Here is a 26,080-nt window from a genome sequence, read left to right as displayed (position 1 = left end):
TAAGTATAATGAAGGCTGAACTTCTCAGGGCTGCAACCTGAAGTCATTTGGAATCACAAAATTCGTCTCTGTGCTAAAAAAAGATTCCCTTTCTGAAGTTTGGTCGCTCTTGGAGCAGGGATGTTTGACTTGACATAAAGGCAGGCAGCCAGAGGGATGTGAAACCTGGTGTGCAAGGCTTGCAGGGAACACCTGAGCGGGGCTGCCCACAGACAGTGCCTGGGAGAGGAGGAAAAAAATAGAGGAGGGAGAGCAGAAGGAGAGCACGGTCTGCTCTCTGCAGCTCAGTGTGCGCTCAGGCCCATTCTTTGCTGTTGGAGTTGGTTCAGCAGTTTTGAATAGCCGTGATGAAAAGGAAACTGGGACGCTGTCTCTTTGGGCTCACAGAAACCTGCTTGGCTTTGCTCTGCAGCTGAAAAATGGGCTGGTTAGCGGGGAATGCCCAACAGCTGTGCTACTGAGGAGGTGGTGGCACTTTCTGACGGGACCATGGACCACATACTTGCTAGATATCTAAGTTTATACCGTGCTATTAAACCCTTCTTTCCTTCACATTTATTTATCCAGCCCTCGGATGGCATGAAAGTAGCACAAACAAGTGGAAAACCAAGATGCAGCAGTGGCAGACAACTGGAATACCTTGGAAGTGTGCGTACGCTGCTCTTACCTCTCAAGTTCATCTGGTGGGCAGGTGTCCCGTTGGCTTCCTCTTTGCTCTTGTAGCAGGAGATGGAGGTATCTTTGAAGGTGCACCAGTATGGCTTGTAACCTTTCAGTGTCAGCTTCTTGGGCCTGCCAGACAGGTCGATGGACATTACTGTGCAAATCTGCAGCTCGCCAGGGGTTTGAAAAGCTGCTGCCAGCAGCCTGGGGGATGCCTGTCCCTGGGACAGCCCTTGCTGGGGAGCTGCACCACCACCTGCTGTCCCTAGAGTCTCTGCAGGACCACCAGGGACATATGGGGACGTATACACATGACACATACACATAATAGTGAAATATATTGCAGCTCTTCCCTGATAAAACACGACGAGGCACATCCAAAATAGATTTCATTCCTGCTCCCTGTCCTCAAGCTGCAGCAGGAATTGGACTTGCCATGAAGCAGATGCAGAAGTTAGGCTGGCAAAATGTGCAGGCCTAGCTCCCAGACTGTCCACCAGTGCCTTTATGGTATCTTTTGGACTCAAATTTGGACTTTTTTGGACTCAAATCGCAGTTCTCAGGGTTTGAAGTTTGCACCAAACAGGAGGAAGGAACCCGCATCGTCTCGCGGCTCCATCTCTTTTCCTGACAATTGGTGCTCCAATTTGCGAGCAATTAGCAATTTGAGTTGTGCCTGGTTTTACTGGCAAATAAGCACATCAAAGGAAACAAGGAGGTTTTTGTTGGATGGTTTGCTTTAAGGGGAAAAAAACCACCCGCTCCAAAGCATGGAGCAGGCTCCAGCCCTGAAACTTTGCCCCAGTTGGAGCAGACACAAGCCTGGAGAGCGGGACCGGTCTCATTACCACGTGTCCACAGAGGGAGAAAAAGTGCTTTTCAGCACACAAGTAGCAGCTTCTGGCTCCAGAACCACACGATTACGAAATAAAGGCTTGTTAGGGAGCTATTTCATCACCACCGTTTTATTTCTGCTCCTGTACCTATCCCGTGAAATCTCATCGGGTTTATTCACTATCTCCAGACCGTTCCCCATCACCTGTGCTGCAGCAGGCAGCGGATTACAAAAGGCAAGCGTGGCTGCCAAAGTGCTAGCCAGGGTCCAGCTGCTGCCGTGCCCAGTTTCCACGCACCAGCATCCAGGTGACAGCAACATTAACAAGGCCCATAAATCCCGACTTTGGGTTTGATGTTTAAGAAGTGATCAACTTCGGGATCAAATGGGTTGGTTGGGAACAGTGCGAAACACCCAGTGAGCGTGCCAAGTGCCGGATGAAGAAGTAAAAGGTTTTAATAGCCAGGGTGCCCAGATGCTGTGAGCTGCGGTGAAACAGCTCAGTGGTTTTCCATGCACCATAACACAGCGGTGTGCAGGGAAATCTCAGGGCAGGAGGGGGAAGAAATGCACAGCAGGCGTCAGGACCATTAATTATTCATTGCTCCTACGTCTCCCAAGCACCTCTTCCCATCAGTACTTACTTGAATACTTTAATGTAGTCGGCGAGCTCCGGGATGGAAGTGATGTCACCCTGAAAATAAAAATGATCCCTTTCAGTCACCTGCCCCAGCAGAGCCCAGGGGGTGAAGCACACAGAGAAAATCTACTGCACAAGTGCTTTTTGGAAACCAGAGGACAACCTTTTATATTTTTAAAGCGATTCCTGCTGCCTGTGCCCTGCAGAGCCAGTTCCCAGCCAGGTCACTGACTGGCACGCTGGCTCGTGCTTGCACAGGGATTTTTCTCTTCCTTTAAGATTTCCTTTAGCTCCGAATAAAACAAAAAGATGTTGCTTTGCACCACCCTGGAGGACTGTGGGAAGGCTTCCTGAGAGTCTAGGAAGGCTTTTTTTGCCCCTAATTTTTTTCATATTGAGTTTATCTTGGTATACCTCTGTATTTTGGATGAGTAGAATACAGAGGGTGGCATTTTCAATTCCCACGAGCTCCAACTGAAGGGTTTTCGAATGACAAAGAAAGCAAACAGTGCTACAGCAGCTCCCAGCAGCAAGACAGTTTACTTTCTGTCTGCAATGAGCAATGCTGTTTATAGATACCATGGGGAAAAAAATGCAGAATCTAAACAAACAATCCACTAATTGCCCATTATCCGTATTCAATTACTCGAATGCCTCTGGAAATGGCTACTGTTAGCAACCAGTACAGAAAGGGACGGATATTTTTTGATGAATCATTGTCTTCCTCACTCCTGTTTGGCAGGGACTGCTCCTTAGTGCTGCACTTCAAATCTGCTTTGCAAGGAAATTATAAAAGATATCTTGGCTCTATCAACCGGTCCCTATTTCTGTTGCATCTAAGTGATGCTGCTCTCCCTGGGGGAGCACTAGAATGCTGCAGGCTAGGTGTAGATGTTAACTTCAAAAGACCCTTTGTAAACAGTTAAAAAATTACAGGAACTGGAAGACTGGAAAATTTCAGGATTTTTAGGTTTTCAAAGGATTGGAATTTAAATGAAACTCAAAGATGGCAAAAATGTACAAAATTGCTGGAGAAACCGGGCTGTGCTGACAAAACCTGACTGGACCTTGTCCTTTTTCTGCAAATTAATTTTTGGGCTTTGCAACTTTAAAGGTGGGAAGCCAGTGTGTTAAAACAATGTCTCAGAAAGAAAGGAACCCTCTGAAATACAGACACAGCCCACTCCAGGCTAAAATCCAGTCTAATAAAAACAGGGTTTCAAAAGCACAAGCTATTTCTGAAAATCATGGCAGCTGTTTCAGATGCTGTAAAACTTTGTCATGAACTAGAGAACAGTGGAAGAGAAACCTCAGTGTGAGGAATTCGGTATTTGGGAAAGTCAGCCACGAGAACAGAAACCAAATGAATTTTATTTGAGTTTTCCATTATTGGAGTGGGAAGGTGGCTTGGTGCAGGGGGCTCAGCAAGATCCTGGCTCCTTCAGAATTTCTCCAACGCAGTTTGGTCTTCCAATCTTTGTAGGAAAAAAGTGTTAATGCACTCGATTCCTGTGGCAATGCCAATTATATTAACTGTAAACACCCCCAAAAGAGATGGCTTAAATGCAGCCTTGGGTTCAACACGTGCCCACGCTCAAAGAGCTTTTACCAGCTCCATGCTGGCCTCACACTGGACACTGCCTGGAGTCCCCTGCCACCAAAACCACCTAGCTGTGTTTCAAAAAAATACTGGTTTTATGTAAAATATCACTGGGCTCTGTGTTCTGCATTGCTCCACCACGGTCAATTTTTTTCAACAAGAGCAGAAATAGAAAAAAAAAAAAGAGAGGAAGGAAATAAAACTGGTTGGATGCATGGAAAAAAAAAAGTATTCCTGCTTGGTGAGAGGCGAGAAGGGGACATGTAAGGCACCACGCCCCAGCCTCAGCCCTTACCAGAATCGTTGACGTTTTGCCACCTTCCAAAGTAATTTCTAGGTCGGAGAGCGCAGCATCCACCTCATCCACCTCCTTGTCGCTGTTGTTCAGGTGGTTTTCCGACGACATGATGGACAGCTTGTTGATGTGGTACTGCAAGGCAAGGCACAGCCCCGTGAACAAAGGCGCTCCTGCGACCTGGAAGCCTCGGGCTGGCCATGGCAAAAAAAACTTTGGCTTTAATGGCACAGCCCATGTTTGTGACAGGATGATGGTCATGCTGCTGAGCTAATGCAACGTGAGGGCGTGCTCATGCACACACACTTTACATCCTCTTGCACTGCAGCTGTTTTTACCATGGAAAACCAAAAAGCCTGCAAAATCTCACTCTAAGGACCATGCACAACCCCCTCTGGACTGCTCAGAGAGTTAAACAGAGCGTTGACATTTCTGTTCTCACTATTTTCTTCCTGGGAGGGGCCCTACGAGCAGACTCTTGCTCCTGTTGGGGCTGTTTTTGCATCCTACTGCAACAAGGAGCGCCAGACCACACATAGTAAATGGCCTGCCATCCATCCCACAGAAGTCAATAGCAGGTGTAGTATTTATGCCAAATAACACCAAGTATTTCATAAAACAGATAAATAAATAGTTCTGGGAAACCCACAGATTATCACCAGCTGCTCAGGGGGCGGCGTGCCAGGAATGCACAGTTCAGTAACCTAGTGTCCTTACTGGGGTTTTTCAGAAAGGGTAAAACTAAAGTTAAGGCAGACATAAACATGTTTGGTAAAAGGGGACTAAGTTCTTCTTCATGAGAAGAAATGAGCAGAAAACATTTAAATTGCCCAGTAAACTCAAGTATTAGGAGACAGGAAACGAGCATGAGAAGCCCAACCTCCCACCGATGCATCAGCGGAGATGTCTGCAGAGCCACAAAATCCAGACTACCCAAACCCACGAGTTTTCTGGGGCCGTCTCCTACCTGCAGCGCCGCGAACATCATCATCTCCTCCTCCGTGCACTCGATCTCCTCCAGCAGAATGGCCCACTTGGACTGCTCGTACAGCTGGTTGATCCTGATCGCGTCGTACTGCGCGCAGCGAGAAATGGTGCGGCCGTGAACCACCACCCGCCACCTCCCACGCTCCCAGCACAAGCAAAGACCACCCAATTAACCTTTTTCAATGCTCATTTTTTAAAATCCAGCATTGGGAAGCCTCACAGCCACCCACCAAAGCATCTCTTAGGGTAACTCGAGCGATGCCTGAGTGTGGCAGCCCGGGACGTGGCAGGGCACACACCCAGGCTTGGTGCACGCACCACCAATTTTCAAGTAGTGGAGGATTTACCAGCACAAATGTGCATCAGAGACACAGGCATCCTTCACCCAAAACGTTCGGCTGCAAGGTGCAAGTGAAATGAATAACTCTGTACCTTTGGATTCAGGTCAAAAAAGCTGTAGTACTTGAACCGGAGCAGCAAAGCTTCGTTTTCTTTCACCTCTTGCTCCATAAGAGATCGGGACGAATCCAGCCATCTGTGAATTGTCAACAAGGGCTAACACACACGAAGAGCTCCGGCGAACTCGCGACGACGCTTTCAAGAATGCAATTTAAAACCACACGGATCTATTCTTTTTTTTTTTTTTAAGGAAGCCCATTTTTTTTTTTTTAAGGCAAAAAAAAAAAAAAAAAAAAAGAAGAAGAGAGAAGAAAAACAAATCCTGAACTCACCCTTGGTTGATTTTGGCTTTATCGAGGAGCGCCTGTGGCTTGTACATTTTTGCGAGGGACTCTGGGGAGGTGACGGGCTGGCTGACGGCCAGGATGCCCGGGTTCCCCTCCGACAAGGCGCTGTCACCGAACCAGGCGGACGTGGGTGACAGGGGGCTGCCGTCGTGAGCGTCGTAGGTTGGCGTCATGGTTTTGCTGTACAGTCCCGGGCTCGAATATATGTTTCCTACCAGCGAGAGGAAGAAGTGCCGGGAGTTAGCTTGCTGCCAAGCCCTGCTCCGTACAAAGCCAGCGCAGACACAAAAACGAAGCCAGCGGATGAGAAACCTTCCCTTTTTCTTTTACCATTTTTTTCCGCAGCGGGAAAACACTGCGCTGCTTGTTTTCCCATGACAAGCTGTCCCAAGCTCTCCCTCTCTCTCTCTCTCTCAGCTCTTCTCCAAGAGCAAAGCTGATGGAAAAGCCATTCCAGGCTGAATCCATGGGAAAACCCTCAGGTCTCCCAGGCTGCCAGCCTCGGGAGCTGGCGCCTGCCCCTGAGCTGGGACATGAGCAGCCCCCCACTTACCGGCATTACCTGGCGCTTAAAGATTTTGGAAGTCAAAGGTTTTAGAGGAGCAGGAAAATAAACTAAGGGCACGGCCAGAGAGACCAGAGGCAGAGCACAAAAGTCCTAAGGAGGTGGAGCTCACCTTTGACGGGGCCGATGTAAAGAATATCGGTGCCTATGGAGAGGGAAAGAAAGGAGGGAAGTGAGAAGGCGAGAGAAAGTCACCGGGAGGGCTGGGAAGGAGCGGAGCTGAAAATACAAATGTTTGCAAGAGGTCTGAATAGCACACGTGAGGTTTAACCACCCAAACCCCAGTGCAGAGCCGGCCTCTGGCTGAGACTCCCCTCGTTAAAGTGATTGCGCTTAAAATCAGGGAGGCGTTTCAGGTGAGTTTGCAAAAATTGCCTTTCTTGCCAAATGGTTTCGAGCGGGACACTCATGATGTGGATTTTCTGAGCTTCCTGCAAGCAACGCATCAAACTGCTGCGATCGGTCAGGCTAACGGTTGGACCTGGTGCTCTTGAAGGTCTTTTTCCAACCGAGGTGATTCTGTGCTTTTGGCAATTGCCACTTCTCAACACAGACCCGAAACTGCCATGTTTTCACCCTGATTTACTGCCGGGGAGGCTCCTCCAGCGATGCAGCCGCAAGATGCGTGCTCTCCCGCTGCCGCCCCGCTGCACGCCCTCAGTAGCCAACAAACTGTAAACCTGGTTTTTTCCCCGACACGTGAAACGCTTGCAAAGCTGCCCAGAAGCTCGCCCGTCTCTTTGCACACAACTTTCATCAAAAGCACTCTTTTTTCTGAGCGTTTTGCAGCAGCGCCAGCTGACTCGGCAGGCAAAGTAACCCGAGTGACTCCACGCTCTTTTGCTCGTGTTACAAGAACTGGCCAGGCACGGAAACGTGGCATTTTGTGGACAGAAAAGCTTGCTTAGATGGCCTATTTGATATTAATGTGCTGAGCGAGTGGTGCTATTTGGTGCAGGACTGGTCACAAGGCATGCAATAATCCTAGGTGAAGTTTTACAGCTTGTACAGGGAAAAAAAATATAAATCGCTTTTAAAATTACAAATTACGAAGAGAAGAAATCTGACCTAACTTGGCATCTTATATCCCATATTAGCTGATAGCTAACGAGGCCCTGCTTGTCTCATGGGAGCATTGATTTTTATGCTGAGTATAAAACCCAAATTTTGAAAGTAATGGAGATTCAACAAGTGTATCCTAATATCGGTGATTCCACTGTGTAGAAAAATCAGGCAATGAGCTCAACGTCATTTGCTGGGAATAAATCTGTGCACCACTATTTAGGAGGACCAATATTTGGCTCTTAGGGAAAGGATTGTGTCCTTTTGAAATCACGTTTCCCATTCCAGCATGCTCAGATGTGTGATACGATGCGCCCAAAATACACCTTAGAAGAGCACTAGCTCCTTGAATGTGCAAGAAATTACAGAAAGATGAGCCAAAAGACCGGTCTGAATCCATCCTATCGGGAAGAGGTCCAACCCCCCAGCTCTTCCATGCGTGGTTCTGCATTTTGGAAACCCAGCTCCAGATAGCTTCATCTGTCTCCTCAGGATGAAATATCTTCCACATCTCCGGCTGTTTTGAAGTATATTAAAAAACTCCAGAGAATATTAAAAAAAGTATTCCAAGCACTTTGTAACACGGCAGGATTCGATCGAGAGTTTTCCCGCAATATTTAGGGCTGAACTGAATTAGAGGGATACATCTGGGCCCAGCAATCCGATCCGATCTGGAATCGAGCTACATGATACGACATCTGGAAGATAACACAATCGACGTCAGTGAACCAACTTCGCACCGTTTTGAGGGGATTTTACACAGAACCGGCCTCTGTTAAGTTATTAACTGATAGGATGGAAAACGTAAGTGAAAGCTGGCAGGTGCCATCGAACAAGAAAACCTTTGGGACGTTTTTAATGATGCTGCTGGGTTTGCTGGCACCCTGGTCAGGATTCATGTTCTGACCAAAAGTCTGAGGACTGGGAAGCAGTGTGGGAACCTACTGGGACAGAGCTGAAAACTGGGGCTGAGGAAAAATGCTGCAGGAATCATGGCAGGATGGGAATATCCCCCTTTGAGCTTCATTCTTTCAAGGAGAAGGCAGCAGCTTCTCCTTGCCTCCATCTGTCGGCCCTTGCATTGTGCCAGCCTCAAGTGACAGGGCTGAACATGGAGCAAGGAAAGGAAAACCCACTTCTTGCCCCAAAACGGGCAGATGTTCACATGGACGTCCACGCATGTGCAAGCCCTGCTCCCCTCTGTTCGAGTCTCTGCTCCAGAGCACAGAGGAGCAAAACTTCCCCGTGGATGTTCTCCACATCACCTTCTGAGGAGGTCACTGACGTCGTTCAGAAACAACTGAAACATTTCAGAAGTTTTCCTTAAAAAATTTGCCTGTGGCAGGCAATGTCATGGAAAGTTTCAGCTTAAATACCTATAAGCTTGGCTAGCTCATAAACAAGCAAAAACAAGAATTTCAGTGGAAAGTGTTGGGCAATACTTACTGTAGGTATATTGACAGCTCTGCCTATAGAGGTTTAAATTGGGTGCACTGCCAGGTGTGGGGTCCTCAGTGACAAAAAAATGCCCATTAAATCTATGTGCACTGAAACGAGCAGATCCAGAAATGTTAACTCATTTCACATAAGCATTCAGCGCACAAACTGATGTTGGAACAACAGCAGCAACAACTTATTCAGCTTAAAAACATGACGTCTAACTGATGGGACCTAAACGTTGCAGATAGCTGCAGTAATTAAAGCTGCAGCAAAAGTCCTTTCATTCACAGACGTAGTGCAGGAAAGAAAAAACTGTATGATAGTTCAAAGTGACTCACTGAAAGAGTAATAAATAATTTAAATTGAAAAATGTCTTTTGCATACATTTCCCACAAAGCAAGCCAAGTATTTCCTATTAATCTAACAGAGATGCTCTCTGCGAACATTGCCTTTCGGAAAGGCTGATGACTACCTCTCCTGATGGAAATGCCAAATGAAAATGAAAATTGGCCAGAGCTTTGAAAGATGCAGGGAAAGCTCCTCTAGCCAGAAGTCGAAGAGGACTAGTCCAGAAGTATTATTAAGTCACTTAGAAGAGAAAGAGTGAGAAAAGAGGAAAAAAAGGAGTATTTTTCTCTTGCTGCAAAGCTCCCGAGGGGCTTCTGCAGACCATCCTCCAGAAGTGCCCAGGGTGGTGCTGAGCAGCTGGGAAGCTTGTGCAGGAGCTCTAGGCTCCTCCATCCCATGAAGGACGTGGAACTGAAGCCACCCCCCAGCCCAGTTGCCGAAAAGGGGAGATGCCAACCCTCCCCAGTGCCCGTGCCCCATGTGAAGCTGCCCACAAGCATGCAGGGGTGAGCACCGTGCCCGCAGAGCACCACCGAGCATGCTGCTGTCACCTTCACTCGTACTTTGGTTAATTCAAGAGCAATTATACAAATTTACTGAATCCCAAGGTTGTTTGCTTTTTAACATTAATGCTGCCCTGCTTCCCTCTTGTCGCTGGATTTAAATCCAGGAGCGCTGGCAGCCAGACGCGTCTCGCCCGCCCGCCAGCACGCATCACTGCGGCTGTCTCCGCGAGTCCATTAGGGTTAAAGTGCTCCCACTTGACTGCCTCCATCCTTCCAGCCCCAGCCTCCAGCCGCTGAGGAGCAGAGCCAGAACATCTCTCTGCTTGCAAACACTCCCGGCATCGATTTGCTGCTTGCGGCAAGCGGTGCTGCTCCGTTAGCGGTGCTGCTTCGTTAGCGGTGCTCTGTGAGCCACACTGGCAAACTCCCGCAGCAGCAAGAAACCCCCGACAATGAGAGCTTTCTTTTAGCATTACCACCTACAGCCACGCCCTTAGCATTAGGGAGCACTAATGCAATTAATAAAAAGACCATTTCTGGTGGGCTATAAATAAGGTTTGAAGCAGCGGTGTTGCCTAAAACGCACCTGGAGTTTGAAGTTAGGAATGGTTTTCCATTTAACTTCTTTCTTAATAGGGTAAGAAAACATTTCAGTAACACAATCTGCATGCTGAAGTGGTCACACTTTTTATTTTATGTGTTTCTTTTTTATTTTATAAAGCCTGGCGTTCTTCTGCTCCCCTGCACACCTCACAGCCCCAGGCGTTCATCTGCACCATCATGACCGCGTGCAGCAGCCCTGGATAACTTATGGAAATAATTCGGGGTCCATTTCTTGCGCAGCCCTTAAGGAATTTGGTCAGATCAATACTGCCATATATTTTTTCCCTGCATGCATTCCCATTTTATTACCTGGCTGCTTCCTCCCACTCTGCTCCCCATAAGCGCATCACCACAAAGCAAACCCTGACTCACCCGACCCCGGCGTGATTAGCGGGCCCTCCAGCTCAAAGGCTTCATCTTCATATTGATCATCCAGCTTCTTCTTTTTTTTCTTTGATGGATCTCTGGGTTTCCTCAAAAGGGAGAGCTCTTCTGGATGCCTGATGTCTGGGGAAAAAACAGACCGCTTTAACAAAGGCAGGATGGAAAAATGTGGGGGAAAAAAAAGAAGAAAATCTTTCCTTTAGGAATAACACCCAGTGACTTGCAGTATCTTGGCTGATTTTCCTGCTTTGCAATGGACAGAAATGAAGTTGAGACCCAGCCTGTACAAAACAAACCACCTTCCTTGCACCAGCAGCTCATATCTTATCTATCTATTTTTATCTCTTTCTTTATACATATTTAACCCCTCTATTTAGGCACCTAGGTGACAGGCCAGGTTCTCTCCCATCCGCAGCAGCAACCCAAGAGTCAAGCCATTTATTTAGTTACCAGACTGGAAATGCCACACACAACATCTTTATCTTTCTCACACAATGTCCTTGTCTCTAAATTGGAGAGATGTGGATTTGGTGGGTGGACTATTTGGTGGATTAATTATCTGGATGGCTGCATTCAGAGAATCGCAGTAAACAGCTCTATGGCCAGGTGGAGACCAGTGACAAATGGTGTCCCTCATGGGTCTGTATGGGGACAGGTGCTGTTTTATGTCTTTCTTAATGCTATGGGCAGTAGGATCGAGTGCACCCTCAGCATGTTTGATGATAACACCAAGCAGTGTGGTGCTGGAGGGAAGGGCTGCCATCCAGAGGGACCTGGGCAAGCCTGAGCGGTGGGCCTGTGAGAACCTCATGGGGTTCAACAAGGCCAAGTGCAAGGTCCTGCAGCTGGGCCGGGGCAATCGAAGCACAAACACAGGCTGGGCAAGGAACGGATTAAGAGCAGCCCTTGGGAAAAGGACCTGAGGGTGTTGAGAAGCTTGCCACAGAGGAGGCCTCGAGGATGCTCAGAGGCTGCAGCCCCTCTGCTGTGGGGACAGGCTGAGGGAGCTGGGGGTGTTTGGCCTGGAGAAGGGGAGGCTCCGGGGAGACCTCATGGGGCCTAAAGGGGCTGCAGGACAGCTGGGGGGTACTTTTTACAAGGGCATGTAATGATAGTGATGGTTTTAAACCAAAAAAGGGTAGATTTAGGTTCAATATGAGGAAGAAATCCTTCCCTCAGAGGGTGGTGAGGCCCTGGCGCAGGCTGCCCCAAGGAGCTGTGGCTGCCCCATCCCTGGGGGTGCCCCAGGCCAGGCTGGATGGGGCTGGGGGCAGGGGTCCCTGCCAGGGGGACTCCAGCCTCTCCCAGTTCCCTGCCCCAAACCAGACGGAATAATCCTAAAACCACGTAACTGAAAATGAAGAGCATCGGAGTGCATCAGTGCTTCAGCCATGGGAGTAGCATGGTTTGCTTCTACAAAGCACACAATCTGCATGACTAATGAAAATGAGAAACACATAAAAATATGTAGGAAAAAGGGATTACAAGATTTGGGTGACTGGGTAACAAAATCCTCCCCAGGAATCAATGCTCGTCACGTAAACTGCAGCTTGGACAATTAAAGAGCCACGCATTTGGTTTCCATCACTGGGCTCTTCCTGTTCTGGGGGCTTGGGGTGGTCCCATCCAGGCAAAGGTATTTTGGGGTGTCACACCTCATGCATCCACTTCCAACTGGGAAGGAGCTTTCTGGGAAAGCGGAGACCAAATTCTGGTCACACCTGAGTCTGTAAGGAAGAGCTTTGGAGCTGCCCCTGCAGCTGGCTCTCCCTGCTCAAGCCCCTTGGTGGTCTCCAGCTGTTTTCCCCCAAAATGCACAGAAACGTGTGAAGCTGTGAATCCTTGACGCTTTAAGGAAAGCGGCCACAATTCCCACCTCAGCTGCACGCTGAAGCTTGCAGCTGTACACGTTACGATACCTATTGGATCGCCTGGGGAGAAACTTGGTGTTTTCATTTGGCATGGCCAGGAGGACGTGAGGGCTCGTCCACCAGGCAGGAGAGGATGCAGAGAGTCGGAGCAGGCTGTATTTCCCCACCAGGAGGGGTGCTGAGCAGGACAACCGGTAATCACCCAAACCAGGAGGGATTACATGGTCAGCATTTTACCTAATGCACGTGGTGACCACGCCGGCAGCAATGGGAGTTTGCTGTCTGGTCCCAGCCACAGGAATACCATTAAACCCGGAATTTAGTGGCCAGGACGTGACCTGAAGGGGACACATCTGTGCTGCTCCGTGATGCAGCAGATGTTTCCTACCCCAGCCTTTTTCCCTGTGAGAAACGATGGATGAGAACACCAGGCTGCGAGCAGGCTCTGCCCCAAACCAGCGACACACCATGAGCCAAGAAACCAGATCTGCCTCTATCAGACACGATTCCCACCATCCCCAGGCGGACAGACACATCTGGCTTTCCTTGTAAGCAACCCCCAGCCTGTTTCTCTCCGAGCCCACACTCCCGTTGGGTGCTCAGGCACAGGGCACATCCCTGGAGCATCCCCAGCTGGAACACTCGGGATGGAGCAGGACCCAGCAGCCTACGTAGGTGCAGCGCCGCTAAATCACACAGCTGGACACGATGCACAGTTTCCACATTTGCCAAGGTACGGCTGCCATTATAAACAGCACATTCCAAAAATTACTTTATTTTTTTTTAATTTATTACAGCACGGCTTCCCTGGCAGGCTGTGCCCCGTCCCTGGACTTTGTTTCCCTGCTTGCAGGCACCGTGAGCTCCATGGGGCCATAGCACGGGCTATCCCATCCCACAAAGGGCCCCACAATGCCCAGCCTGCGGTGCTATTTGTACAACCACCTCTGCTTCTGCAACCTTGCTGTGCCTGCCACATCAGGGGGATGTGATTTTAGGTGACATGCAAGGACAGATGCCTCTGTCCTGGTGTCTCCTAATCCAGCACCTCTGGATTTACCCATCTCCCGTACTGCAAGTCTCCCACCCCAAACCACCCTCTGGCACAGCTTTTATTAATTAAAGTGCACATTGATTTCCTATTACTACACAAAAACTGACCATCCTGCTGAGCTCACTCCCCGCACCCACTAACAGCTAATTTCACCTCCACTCAACACTACTTTTTGACCATTTCTAGCAATAAATACCCGGAGCGCAAATCCAGACAGCTCTTCTGATTCATTCCTCTTGCCTCCAGCTTATCTCATTAAGAAAAAATCTGCTGGGATAACCAGGATCATGAGCATGGGACAACACGCAGCAGAGCCTAAAATGAGGAGTTCCCCTGGTATTTTGCTAGCAAGGTTTATACTCTGCTGTTTATTTATGGTGCATTAGCAACTGATGCTGCCGCTCAGCTGAAACCATTCAGAGAGGCCAAGAGAAGGACTCCAGGCCAAGCTCGGCTCCTGAAAGCAATCTGCTGGAGACGGCCCAACGCTTGACCATCTGATTTCAAAGCGACTTTTTATAGTTCCTCAGTTGTTCATGACGCTATCTTCGGATTACAAAGGATGCTGTAAGTTTTCGGCAGCTGCTTCAAAGCCGTGCATCGCCGCGGGGCACGGCACCGCAGCATCCGTGCCATGCAAGAGCACTGCTGCTCCTCCACGGCTGAGCACTTTTTCAAGTGAAAAACCACAGATTTCACCCCAAGAGCTGTCTGCTGGACAAGCCAGCCTTTCAGAGACTTCAGGACCCCACTGAAGCCAACTGCAGAAATTCGGGTTGCAGGGGGAATAAAAATGAAGCCTGCCGTGCTACAAGTAGACAAGCAGCAAGCGAGCACCACTGCGTGCGTGTCTGCAGTTCCTACCCCCGAATTAGAGAAAAAGTGAAAAGCAACTTTGCACATTTCCTGGCTGCGCTTTTCAATCTTTCAGTAAACTACTGGTGAAAAAAAATGCTTGACACTGCGTATGATTAATAAGTTTACAAAGGCTCTTCAAGCGTGTTTTGAATAGAGACGAGCTTTGGCAAACATGCTGTTTAGTTACTGTAGCTAAAGCAGAGGCTGTCCAGGGTGTAAGGGCTTGCAGATGGTAGTGCTCCAGTTAATTGGAAACTGGGACGAGGAGCTGCTCAGAGCCCCAGCCCCTCTCTTCTGGCCATAAAAGCAAGAAAGACGTCTTTAAAGTACAAAAGCAGTGAGAAATCTCAAGTCCTTGGTACAGGTTTGTGCTGTTGGGTTAATCACACTGTGCCTGGAGATGGCCGTTCGCTGGAGCTGTCCTCTGGGGTAAAACATCTTCCCAGGTTCAGTTCCAGCCCCAAATCCACATGTGAAGGTCTCTGTTAACATCTCCTCCCCGTTTTTCGGCTGACACCAGGCTGCTCCTGCCAAAGGTCACCTCCGAGCAGAAGCGGGTGGGCTGCAGCAGCGACCTCCTGATGCACTGCGAGCTCGCTCTTCAATTTATGCTTTTGTTGTCATCCTCCGGGCCTGTGTTTGTTTAAAGAGAGACTCCTTGTCTGTACACACAAGACAGATGGCATTGGCAACATCTACGAGAAATTACTGTAAATGATCCATTTAGCATTTTATTTCTATTTATTGTGCAAGCGCGTGGAAACCCAGCTATTCCTCCTCCTGCCGCGAGCCCCGGCACGGCTCGTGGCGTCCACCAGGATGTTTGGATGGAGGGGCAGTGCCACCAAAACCTGCTTCAGAAACCTCTCCTCAGCCAGATCTGAGTGGGAGCCACTTCTGCAGCCCCCAGCAGAAGGGGCTTGTCAAACCCATTGGGTTTTATCAAGCGAGGGAAATGCCCTCAGGCGAGGGGAGCACACGCACGTGATTTTCACAGCAGGCATCTCAGAAACGTGAGGGGGAAGGCGGCTTTCAGCCTCCAGGATAAATTTCCCCAACTGTTGGACAAAGGCATCCTGCTCCCTGCAGCATCTCCTTTCCCGTTCGCCTGCAAGAGCCTGTCTGTGCCTGTGCTGTGTCTCGCTGCAGACAAACCCTTGGCCTTTCCTTCCCGTGTAATCCCTCATTTCTGTTCCAGCCCATGCACAGCTCACCCGGCCCAGCTGTACCCATTTATCTCCCACCCGGAGACAAGCAGCAGAGCTGGGATGAAATCCTCCTTCTCCACAGGACACTGCACTGACTGCGCCCAGAAAACTGGCTTTGAAGAGCAATAGCTGCCCCGCAGGCTGTAAAATTCAAAATTTACGCTCTTTTGGGCTGAATCACGCGGCTGCTGCATCTTTAACACCGAGGTGCGTCGCGGCTGGCCCTGACCCCAGCCATGGGAAAGCAGTTGGGAATGTAGAAGCAGAATCAAACCCCATGGGTTTTGGCATGAAAGAAGGGGGGATTTTGCTGCTTTGTCCCCACTGAAGGTTCAAACCACCCTGATTGTCCCACAGGCGGCGAAGCAGCACCCCGAGGGGCCGGGGGACACCGAGTGACGATGTGAGAGCTCTAAGGGATGTGTTCTTGCCATGCTGAGAGACCAGATCTGTGGTTTTCTTGCCCCGACCACATCCACAACATGGCATCATCCACTGGAAGCGGTGTCTGAGGACGTATCGACTTCTCCAAAATTTAAAACGATGAGAAAGCACACTACTTTCAATATCCAATTTTGACATTTTACGAAAAATAACTCTCTGAAGAAGTTGCCATTCGTTTTTCTACCCCATTTCTGGCTGCCTTAAAAGGCCAGCGAGCTGGTTAGCCCAGCTCTTGAAGCATTGAAAAGTCCATAATTTTCCTGGTAGCACAGACAACATTTAGGGGAAATCCTCTCTTTAATGCTCATCCAGTTACCCTCAGCTAGGAAATGTGTTTTGAAGTGGGTTATGTCTGCACTGGATCACCAATGTCTTGAACCAATGACTCATAAAAATTACAGCCTTTGCACTTCAACATGATGATTCTTAGAAAATTGAGACCTCAAAACCCGTTCCTTTCCCATTTCAACCCTAAGACTGCGATTTTTTTTTTTTTTTTTGAATCAGCAAATTCTGTTTCGAGGCGTAAGCCGACAGACCTAGGTATCGCTGCCTTATCTTTAACATAAACTCATTCAAGATAAAGTCTGCAAAACAAACCTCAGGCAAAAAAAAAAAAATCAAAGCACATAGCTTCGGGAACGCCTGGAGATAAGAGCCCAGTTGTACCGGAGTTCAGCTGACGGCGGAGCAGGTCCTCAGCGGTTTGCTGGGTTTGTATACCCACGCGCATTCAGAACATTTTATTATGGGTTCTTCAGCTGCCCGGCTGCTTAAATATTTATTTGGGTAAAAGCCAAGTTTGGCGCCTGCTGCCCCAGGCAGGCGGCTCTGTCAGGACACCCTGTGAAGCCTCCTGAGATCCCGACAAGTGTCCCGGGCACTGTCCAAAACGGGGCTGACCATGGCCTGGGTTTTGCCTTCCCAAATTCCCTGCGGAAAACCCAAGCGCCCACTGGATTAGCAACTCGCTGGAAATGTGCAAAGCCACCCAAAAATGGTCTCTGAAGCTGTCAAATGGGTTTGCAGCGGTGAGGGCACTTCTTGCAGGTGCTGTGTGAGCGGTACCCAGAGCCAAAATCAGGCGGCATCGGTCGGGGGGACCCGTGAGGAGGAGGAGGAGGAGGCAGAGAGCAGCGACGGAGCCAACTGTTAGCACGAGGCTAATAAAAAGGGCCGTCGGAGAGACAGGAGGAGCCAAACGCCAGATGTTTTGATGTTTTTTTCCACGAGTGGGACAGAATCCCCAGGCTCCAGTTCACCAGATGCCTTTTAGAGCCCAGACGGCACGTCGAGCCTTTCCCTGAAGTTTCTGAACTGCAGCTGAAGTCGAATTAACCTCATTAGATTAAGTGCCACGAACAAGAGAATAAATCCACTTATAGCCTCTGCATCGGGCCATAAAGAGCCATCAGAGGGAGAATAATCCTAGGGAAGGTGGCGGGACCGGGTCTGCCAGCACCTCCTAATGTCTTCAGGACGAAAGGCTATTTAAAGGGTCTCTGTCAACAGAAGAGTAAGGATGAAAAAATTCACTGACTCACGCAGTGACATACGAAGTGATGTTACTCGACAGGCAGAATGGGGACGGCGGCGGGAGGGGAGGGGAGGAAAGGGGAATATTTTTTTCCATTTCAGTCACTTTGCGATTCCATCTCGTTACTTCTCTCGCGGCCCGGTTTCTGGTGTTCGTCTGGATCCCCCACAACAGCTGCGGATGAGTATAGGAAAGCAATAAAAGAGGAAAAGAGCGAAATGAAGAAGTTGGCAGCCGCACACTCGGGCCTCCCAATTTAAAAAGCTGAGTACATTGCAATTTGGCAGACTCTCTAAATGGTAAGATTTCCTTCCACACCCATCCCCTAGACATATTTAGAAATAGCTGCGCTACTGCCAAACCTCTGCTCGTGGTAGCAGGAGGCAGCAAACCCTGCCTCGGTGCTTGGCCGGCTCTGTCTCTGTGCTGGGACGTGCACGATGCCTCCAAGCATCCTCTTGGTGCTGCTGAGCATCCCCACACCGCACCAGGACAGAGCTGGTGCCACCCCCAAACACTCCCATGCATTTACCGGGACCCCACTTCAGCCCCAATGTTTTAGGAGAAGCACTGCTTTGTCTTCCAGCAGGGCGTGAGGGGAGATAAAAAGGTTTAAAGAGGAGATCGACGGCGATCTTCCAGCAAAGAGGAACCTAAAGGAATATTTCGGGGTGCTAATGGTGAGAGGCAGAGTGGGTGGCAGCGGGGCACGTCCTGCCATGGGGGAAAAACGGGGCTGCACCCTCTTAATTTGCAACAGGGTGCAGTTTTACAAGGGTGAGGAGTGACTGTCCCCATGTCATCCCGTGCTCTGCTCCAAGGCCTTTCTGTATTTAACTCCAGCTGCCCCCAGCCGTGCCGGGCTGCTGCTCGGCGTGCTAACGAAGCCGGGCGAAGCCCTGGGAAGCTATGCATCTAGGAGTGCCAGCGGGTTGCAGTTTTGCAAAAATAGCAGCTTTTTATAGAAGTTTTTTTGGCGACGGAGGGCGTGGAAATATTACAAATACTTCGGAAGGCAGAGGACATTCTGTACTGGAGGAGAGACCATTTATAAAGAGAGGGGGAAGGGAAAAAAAAAAAAAGGTAGGGTCAGATTCAGCGTCTAGACTGCCCGACGGTGTCGCCTCGCTCGGGCTTGCATCACACAGCTCCCAAATGCCACCGCCACCTCGTCTCGGGTTGCATTCAGTGGCTGGAGGAGAAGCGAGGAGGATCGGCTATCGCCTTCCCGTCAGTCGTGTTCTTCTGCTATTTTGGGGCAGGGAGAGGCAAAGGGAAGCAGCGGGGACTCCCCAGTCGCATCCTCGGCCCCATGAGCTCCCCAGGACTGGGTGAGCCTTCCCGGAGCAAGAGGGCTCCCGACTTCTTGGTGTCCCCAGGGGCTGGACCGAAATGGGTGCAGGCAGGGGAAGTGCTGCTGCTTAACACAGGTGCTCCATCCATGGACTTGGTTTCCAAACCAGGCGATTAATTCCCACGAGGATCCCTGAGGATGAGGACGGAGGAGCTGGGGGAGATGCCTCAGCAGGGAAAGACGACCTGAAGGAACTTCCTTGGGTCCTGCACAGCCTCAGAGGGGACAAGGGAAGGAGCAGTAACGTGTTTGGGAGATCCATACAGAGCAGCTCTTCCTCCCAGGGCAGCATCCTCCTGGCTCGGGCACCCGTCCTCCTCCTGGTGCTCCCACCAGTGCCGGCCGCCACCATCTCAGCACGCAGCAACTTTCCCTCATCCTGAGGCTCCCAGGACACTCGCTACTTCCCTGAGAGAAGCAGCACTGCTGGGGCAGGAAACGCAAAAGCATGGGAAAAAAAACCTTCACACTTCGGGCTCTGTTTGCTTTTCCTCTCCCACGTGCCCTGCCAGCAGCAGCACATCCTGCCTGGAGTCCATCGCTGCTCCCAGGATACATGGAAAAAGAAAAATAAAACTACAGGGAGAAGCAGCAGCAAGGGGAGCCTGCAAGGAAGCAGCGCGATGGCAGGAGCAGACGCAAAGCATCCTCTGCCCTGCAATCCCACGAAGCTGGGGAGGAGGGGAGGATTTCTCTGCTTGTATTTCGGGATGATCAGTCGGCAGGAGCAGCGACAAGGCTGTGCCTTACGCGCGGGCACCGCCAGCTCTGTGCGTTCAGCCGCATCCCCCATCTCCCCAGACCTCTCCGGTGGAGATATTCCCACCCACACCAGTTGAGTGCTGAACTGCAGCCACCTCAAGTCGCATTTGTAGATTTGACAAGCTGGCTGCCAGGCAGGAAAGTCTCCCAGGCAGGACAAACGGGAGGGGGACACGTGGGACACCCGTAAGCGGCACCACGTCCCCAGCCCGCGGCACCCTGCTCGTCCCCGCGGCACTTCTGGCAGTGCCTGAACAAAAAAAAAAAGGGAAGTTTTACTTTCTCTTTCTGTGGTCTTTAATAGCAGATCAAAGCTTGTCCTCCTGCTGCCCGGGCAGGCAGCCAGGGCCAGCCTTCGGGCCAGGGCTGCCCGCTCCATCCTCCTCCCCGCTCTGCTTCTCCTGCTTCCATCCTCTGTCACCCCCTGACCCTCCCCATCGGCTGCTGTGGGAATCGAGGGGCTGCAGCCCAGCCACTGGGAATGGGGGAGAGTTTTCCGGCTTCACACGACCTCCAAAAGCACTGGGGGGGGGGATGTGCGAGAGGCTCCAGCATCTTCCCACATCCACCTCCGGGCTGCCCCAGGAGAGCCCCGGCACAGCGGCGGCGAGGGCTGCTCAATAATTTCCATCTGCACGAGATTACAGACTTTAGGAAGAAATCCCAAGGGTGACATGACATGCCTGGCTGCTGCACTCAAGGAGACGACAGCCTGTGCTGCTTCCAGGGATGGAAACCTGTCACGGCTGGGTTGCAATAATGCCCTCGTTTTAATTAAGAGAGATGCAGAAGGGCAGCAACCTCGCCGCCAGGTCCAAAAAGAAGCAGGTCTGAGGTTTGGTAACGCGGTCCCGTCAGAGGATGCTCTGACTCGCAATTTCCCTCCACAGAGCTCCGACAGCATTCCTCATCTGCTATCGCTCTAACCTGAATTCCCCGTCCCCCTTTTGCAGGAAATTCAGCCCCTGACAGAAATATGAAGTCTCAGGCACCACTTGGCGAAAAGCCACTTCCGAGACCGAAGAGCCTTGCACACCAGACAGAAGCACTGGGCAGCTTTAGGAAACAGCAGCCTCCCTCCTTCCCCATCCCTCCCTCATTTTACACAAACTGCAGAACAAAAGCTGTTGCAAAACCTTCACGTAGGGCTGCAGCACTGCAAATACCAGACCACTGCAGAAGAAATATAATTTCTCAAGCCACCCCACTCCAACCAGAGGATGCTCCCTGGCTGCAGCATCCTCCAGCCCAGGTCTTCTCCCCACAGAGCTCAGACATCTCTACAGCCCTCGGGATCCCAAAAGAGCAGCTGCCCACAGGCTGGAAAACACATGCACAACAAACAGGGTCGCACGGGGAATCTTCTTCCAGGAATTGCCAAGCTTTTTTGGTTGCTAACCCTAAAGCTCGTCATATTCTGTAATTTAAAGTGAATATAAGAAAAGGCACAACCTAAATAATATGCCCAAGTGTGATCCTTGCTTGTCTGTAGGGTGTTTTATAGATGCAACCAGCTAGAGTCCTGGTGACATGAGGAATTACTTACAATTACTCCTTAATCATGCCATATGTTAAAATTACTGAAGTATGTAATTAAATGCTCTGGGGGCAAAGGCAGCAAACAGAGCTGAAATGCGAGCAGTTCCCAAACACAATTCTCTCTGCTGGACACTGGCTCAGGCCACAATGGACTGTAATTTTAGAAATCAAGGGATTTTTAGAGGAACGAGTTGTGCTGTTAGGGCAGGGATTACCTCTTTCCCCTTCTACCTTGAAATATCTGCTCAATTTTCCTTGGGGAGGCAACGAGCACAATTAGTGTTGGTGCTCCCTGCACAGATGCTGGGGAGGGCAGGAGGAAGGTGATGGAGAAAAACAGGGCAGGGTAAACACTAAATGGGGGGGAATAGAGAGGAAAACAGGCGGGTTGGGACAGCGTTATAGCAGGGTCTGCAAGACCCCGAGAGGAGAAAAAGGAAAACAGGCAGGGTTTTGGTTCCTATATATATATACACATATATCTATCTCAGATGTTTATATCTAATTTATGTTAAAAATTATATATTTGAGCTATCTATCTACGAAACTGTGTTATATATGGATATAGAGGCATCCCTGTATCTCCATGGAGCAGGGAAGAGCCTCCAGCCCCAGCCCCCTCTTTCCCCACGCCGACCGTGGCCGTCTTCCCCGCAGCCCTGCCGAACATCTGGCTTCCAGTAAACACCACGAGAAGGGCTAAACAAGATTTAATCGCAGCAGTTTCCATCCATCCATCGGCAAACGGCTCGGGCTGGGGTAAGGCATGGAAAGAAGAACGGGGTTTCCAGCCAAATCCTGCTTTTGTTCCTCCCCCCCAACAGGGCACTTTTAGCCCAGAGCTTCGGATGCCCCAGAGGAAAAGCCAGAAATGCCTGCGATGTGCTGCTCCTGCCTGCTGCAAAGAGCTCATACCACTGCCCAGCTGCAGCCCTCTGAGCAGCTTTCCCCCCCCTCCTTGCACATCTTTAAATATTAGCATTATCCTCTCGGTTTGCTCATAAATACGCTGAGAGCCCTGGAGTTAAATAAATCGCTGCTGCAGGCCCATTTAAGGTTCTGACTGCTCGGCGGCGGCACTGCAAGCCCTCTCGTTACGTGATTAACTCTACCAGAATTTCCTGACGTGACTCACACTGCTGGAGAGATTCGGCAGCAGCAGCAAAGCCGACGCGTGTGACTCCTCTGCCTTCAAGGTACTGAAAACGGCCACGGGAGATGTGGGAGGACGCTGAATCCACTCGGCCATCACGCTGGCTAAGGCTTTTCTATTTTTAAGCAGAATTTTCCCAATATTTATCCAAAGGAAACCCCCCCAAAAACAAAACAGGAAGGAAAGAGCGGAGAGGAGCCCTATCAAGCTCCATCGCCGGCTATATATATATCGGCTTAGCGGCGGAGGCACGGGGGCCACGTCCTAACAGCCCGCTCCCAGCCGGCCTCTTCCTGCTCCGTGAAATAACTGGGTCAGCCAAGAGTAACCAGAGTCGTTTTGGGAGAGCAGAAATAGATTTTACTACGCCAGGGCTCGGCTCGCGGCGCATCCTTGGGGAGGGGGAGGCCGCCCCTCGTGTTTGGGAGAAGTGAAAAGACCATGCCCGGGTTTTGGGGGGGTGTAAGAAACCTGGGGAAATGGGTAAAAGGAGATGCTTGGAGGCAGCAGCCTCGGACAAGCACCGTGTATTTGGAGGGAGATTTTACCAAGGGAAGCAGAGGAAGGAGGAGGTGGGGAGGAAGGAGGAAGAATCGCTCCCTTCCCTCCACCAGACAGTTTTATAGCAGAGCATCATCACTTAACCTCTAATCCGATTTTCCTCTGGAAAAGAACCACGCATCTGGAAGATGTCCCATTGCAGGGTTTGTTTGTCATCTAGCGCGTAAATTTGCAGAAAAAAAATAAAAATAAAAATAAAAAAATGAGGACCCAACACCAACAGCTTAAACACAGAGCAGGGCTGCTGCCGCCCTGCCGCCCGCGAAGCCGAGCACAGCCTGGGTGTGCCGAGTGTTTTTATTTAAGTATTTACCCAGAAAAGATGAGATTTGAAAGGCAGGAAGGGCAGACACCCAGGTGTCGGTTCCCAGGTGTTTGGGGCTTGAAGGTGGAAATCAGCAGCACCTTGATGAGCTCACGGAGACGCACGCAAATTGGGGGATAAGGGGAAGCCGAACCAAATGGTCCGATACTTACTGAAGGTTTTGCAGATGTCGGAAACCGCCTTGAAGACCCTGTCCGAGAAGTTGACCTTCACCTTCACGTACTTCATGTTGGGCAGCTGCAGGCGGAGCAGCTTGTGCTGCGGCGTGAACTGCAGCTTGGCGTCAGCCTGGATCCCGTACTTGTCCAGCGTCCAGTGAGTTTTCAGGAGCCACGTCTTCTTCTTCTCCCACCACAGCGCGTGGTCCGACCAGTCCTTCTTGACATCTGCAACAAAGACCCCGTTGCACCAGTTAAAAACAGGACCAAAACGAACCTTCAAAAGACATCAAAGCAGAAATTTGGAGGCGTCAACCGAGATGCGCCTATCGACCCAAAATGCCATCAAAGAAATGCTGCGCTCAGCAGCACCCAGAAGCCACCTCGGAGATGAGTGCCTCACTTTTTTAAGGGATGTACCGAGGGATCTGAGTCATTTTGGTGATCCCTCACCTCTGGCTGTCGCTGCCAGCCTTTCTCTATCTGCCCACATAGAATTTAGCACAAAGGGGACTTGCTTGGGGAACGGGGTGCCTGTGCACTGCCACAGCATTAACCCAGAAATGGGATAGGGAAGAGGGAAAAAGTAGGAAAAATGCACAATAAATCCATGGATCACCAAGCCTGATGGCTGGGACACCAAAGGGCTCCTTAGCAACCCAGCACTGTCCCCAGGAGGGATTTTCCCAGCCACTCGGTGATATTTTCCCCTCTCCCACTAACACCCATCCCGTGCCGTGCTCTCCCCTTGCCTGTTCCGCAGAGCATCTCCGAAAACTGCCCAGGCACCAACATTGCAGTGCCAATGGGGAGAAACACGAACGCCCACTGCCTCGCCAGCATCCCACACTGCTCTGCCAAAGCCCACGCAGGCAGCAGTGGGATTTTGGAGCCGGCCACCCCAAAAAGGACATTTTCCCCCATGCCATGGCAGTGGCAGATGGCACATCAGCACCCGCCGGGGCAGGAGGAAGGCAAGAAGGGGGCAGATGCGTTTCGCAAGGACAAGTTGTGGGCACACTAAGCGCAGAGGATTTGTTTTATTTGCAGATTTTTATTCCCATTTTTATTCCCATTTTTTATTTTATACTGCTAATTTCATATCCAGGACTCACGCAGCAGAAAATAAGTCACAACGGGATCTCGACTGCGGGATCACTGAGGAAAACCTGCGTGGGATCTGAAGCAGAAGCTTTTTCCGTGTAAATTCTGGTAAGATGGCACGGTCACACAGCCAGAAAGTAGAAACGTTTGGCGAGACTTTTCAACAGCTTTGTACAATCAAATTAAACAAAACCAAATATAGAAAAGCATGCAAACTTGCACAAGCTTTGGCTACTCTCAGAAAAATCTGAGAAATCATTACAATGGACTTTGGTAATGAAGCCCAACTCCTGCCCTACTGGAAGCTGAGCAGGTTGGCACGGGAAGCCAGGGGGAGGAAAACGAAATGTGTTTTGAATCTCTAACTTGTGCCTAAGAGGACGGGATTTGGGTTTAGGCTGCAGGTTAACCTCTCAGGCCATGGCGTGAGCATGCACAGCATCCTCCTCTGGCCTGAGAGCAATTAACAAATTAACAGTGAGGTGCTGGCTATGTCCTGAGGTTGGTGAGTGCCCCCGGGGCCGTTATGAACAGAGGAGCTGGTGAATGTTTAGCAGCAGTGTCTGCGGGCTGGGGAATGCCAGCCCCCTGCTGCCACCTGAGCAAAGGTTTACAAGTGTCCAGCAGGGCCCCAGCTCACGAGTTACTGATTTGTCGGGGTTTTATGACAAAGCTGGGGGTTTTGGCTCAGCCTTTGCACACCGACAGCTGACGGGTGAACCTCTGGAGAGCACCAGCAGCGCTGGGAGAGACAGCAGCAGAAATGGTTAAAGCTGGCAAACTGAAGGCTAAACACCCAGACACGATGTTCTTGCAGAAAAAAGAGCCCATTTTCACATCCACCTCCCAGAGCTGTGCCAAGAGGGATGCTGAGGACATTTCGGGCAGCAAAACCCTGGGAGCCACCACTGAGCATCTTTGCTGCTCACCCCAAAAAACAGCTCAGGCCGTCCTGCACGTGCAAGAGGCATCCCTAATCACCCAGACAGCTGCAGAGACCTCTGCGAGGACCAGACATCCGATACGAGGGGCAGGGCTGCTCCACAACCTGCTTTTAACCTTAAATATCCCAAGTGTTAAATTCACGCCGGCGCCTTGCCGCAGTCGCATCGCACCTGCTCGCCCGGCGCGATTGCATTTGCAGATTTTTAATCCCAAAGCTACTGCTGATTTCACAGCCAGGATTCATGAAAAATAACTCTTCATCATCGAGGTGCGCGAGAAGGACTTTTTAATTCTGCCGTCGCTGTTGCACAGATGGATGCACGCACGCACAATCACCGCTTAAACACTTCGCAACGAAGCCAAATTTTGGTGTAATGCGAAATAATGAAGGATCCTGGGCAGGTGGGATACCAGGAGGTTTACCAACGCCTGACTCCATAGCATGGTTTGGGTTGGAAGGGCCTTTTAAAGATCACCTAGGCCGACCTCCCTGCTCCAGAAGCCTGAGTGCTCCTTGGCAGGCTCCCCGCGAG

General features: G+C 50.4%; 1 protein-coding gene across 5 annotated transcripts in view; it reads right to left on the bottom strand.

Annotated features, from left to right (window-relative positions):
- FERMT2 (FERM domain containing kindlin 2) overlaps positions 1–26,080 on the bottom strand; it is a 46,114-nt gene that overhangs the window by 6,383 nt on the left and 13,651 nt on the right. For 3 of the 5 annotated variants that reach the window (XM_084288110.1, XM_084288111.1, XM_084288114.1), the window contains 9 exons: positions 23,493–23,726; positions 10,663–10,797; positions 6,444–6,476; positions 5,752–5,977; positions 5,453–5,555; positions 5,001–5,108; positions 4,034–4,168; positions 2,143–2,192; positions 668–792 (listed from right to left, as the gene is read on the bottom strand). In XM_084288110.1, the coding sequence (XP_084144236.1) occupies positions 668–792; positions 2,143–2,192; positions 4,034–4,168; positions 5,001–5,108; positions 5,453–5,555; positions 5,752–5,977; positions 6,444–6,476; positions 10,663–10,797; positions 23,493–23,726 (1,149 nt within the window). The remainder of the gene's footprint in view (positions 1–667; positions 793–2,142; positions 2,193–4,033; positions 4,169–5,000; positions 5,109–5,452; positions 5,556–5,751; positions 5,978–6,443; positions 6,477–10,662; positions 10,798–23,492; positions 23,727–26,080) is intronic. The other 2 variants (XM_084288112.1, XM_084288113.1) reach the window with 1 other exon arrangement.

The sequence above is a fragment of the Netta rufina genome (genome assembly GCF_964035555.1).
Source record: "Netta rufina genome assembly, chromosome: 5".
Taxonomy (NCBI): Eukaryota; Metazoa; Chordata; class Aves; order Anseriformes; family Anatidae; genus Netta; species Netta rufina.
This window is presented reverse-complemented; position numbering and strand designations above follow the sequence as displayed.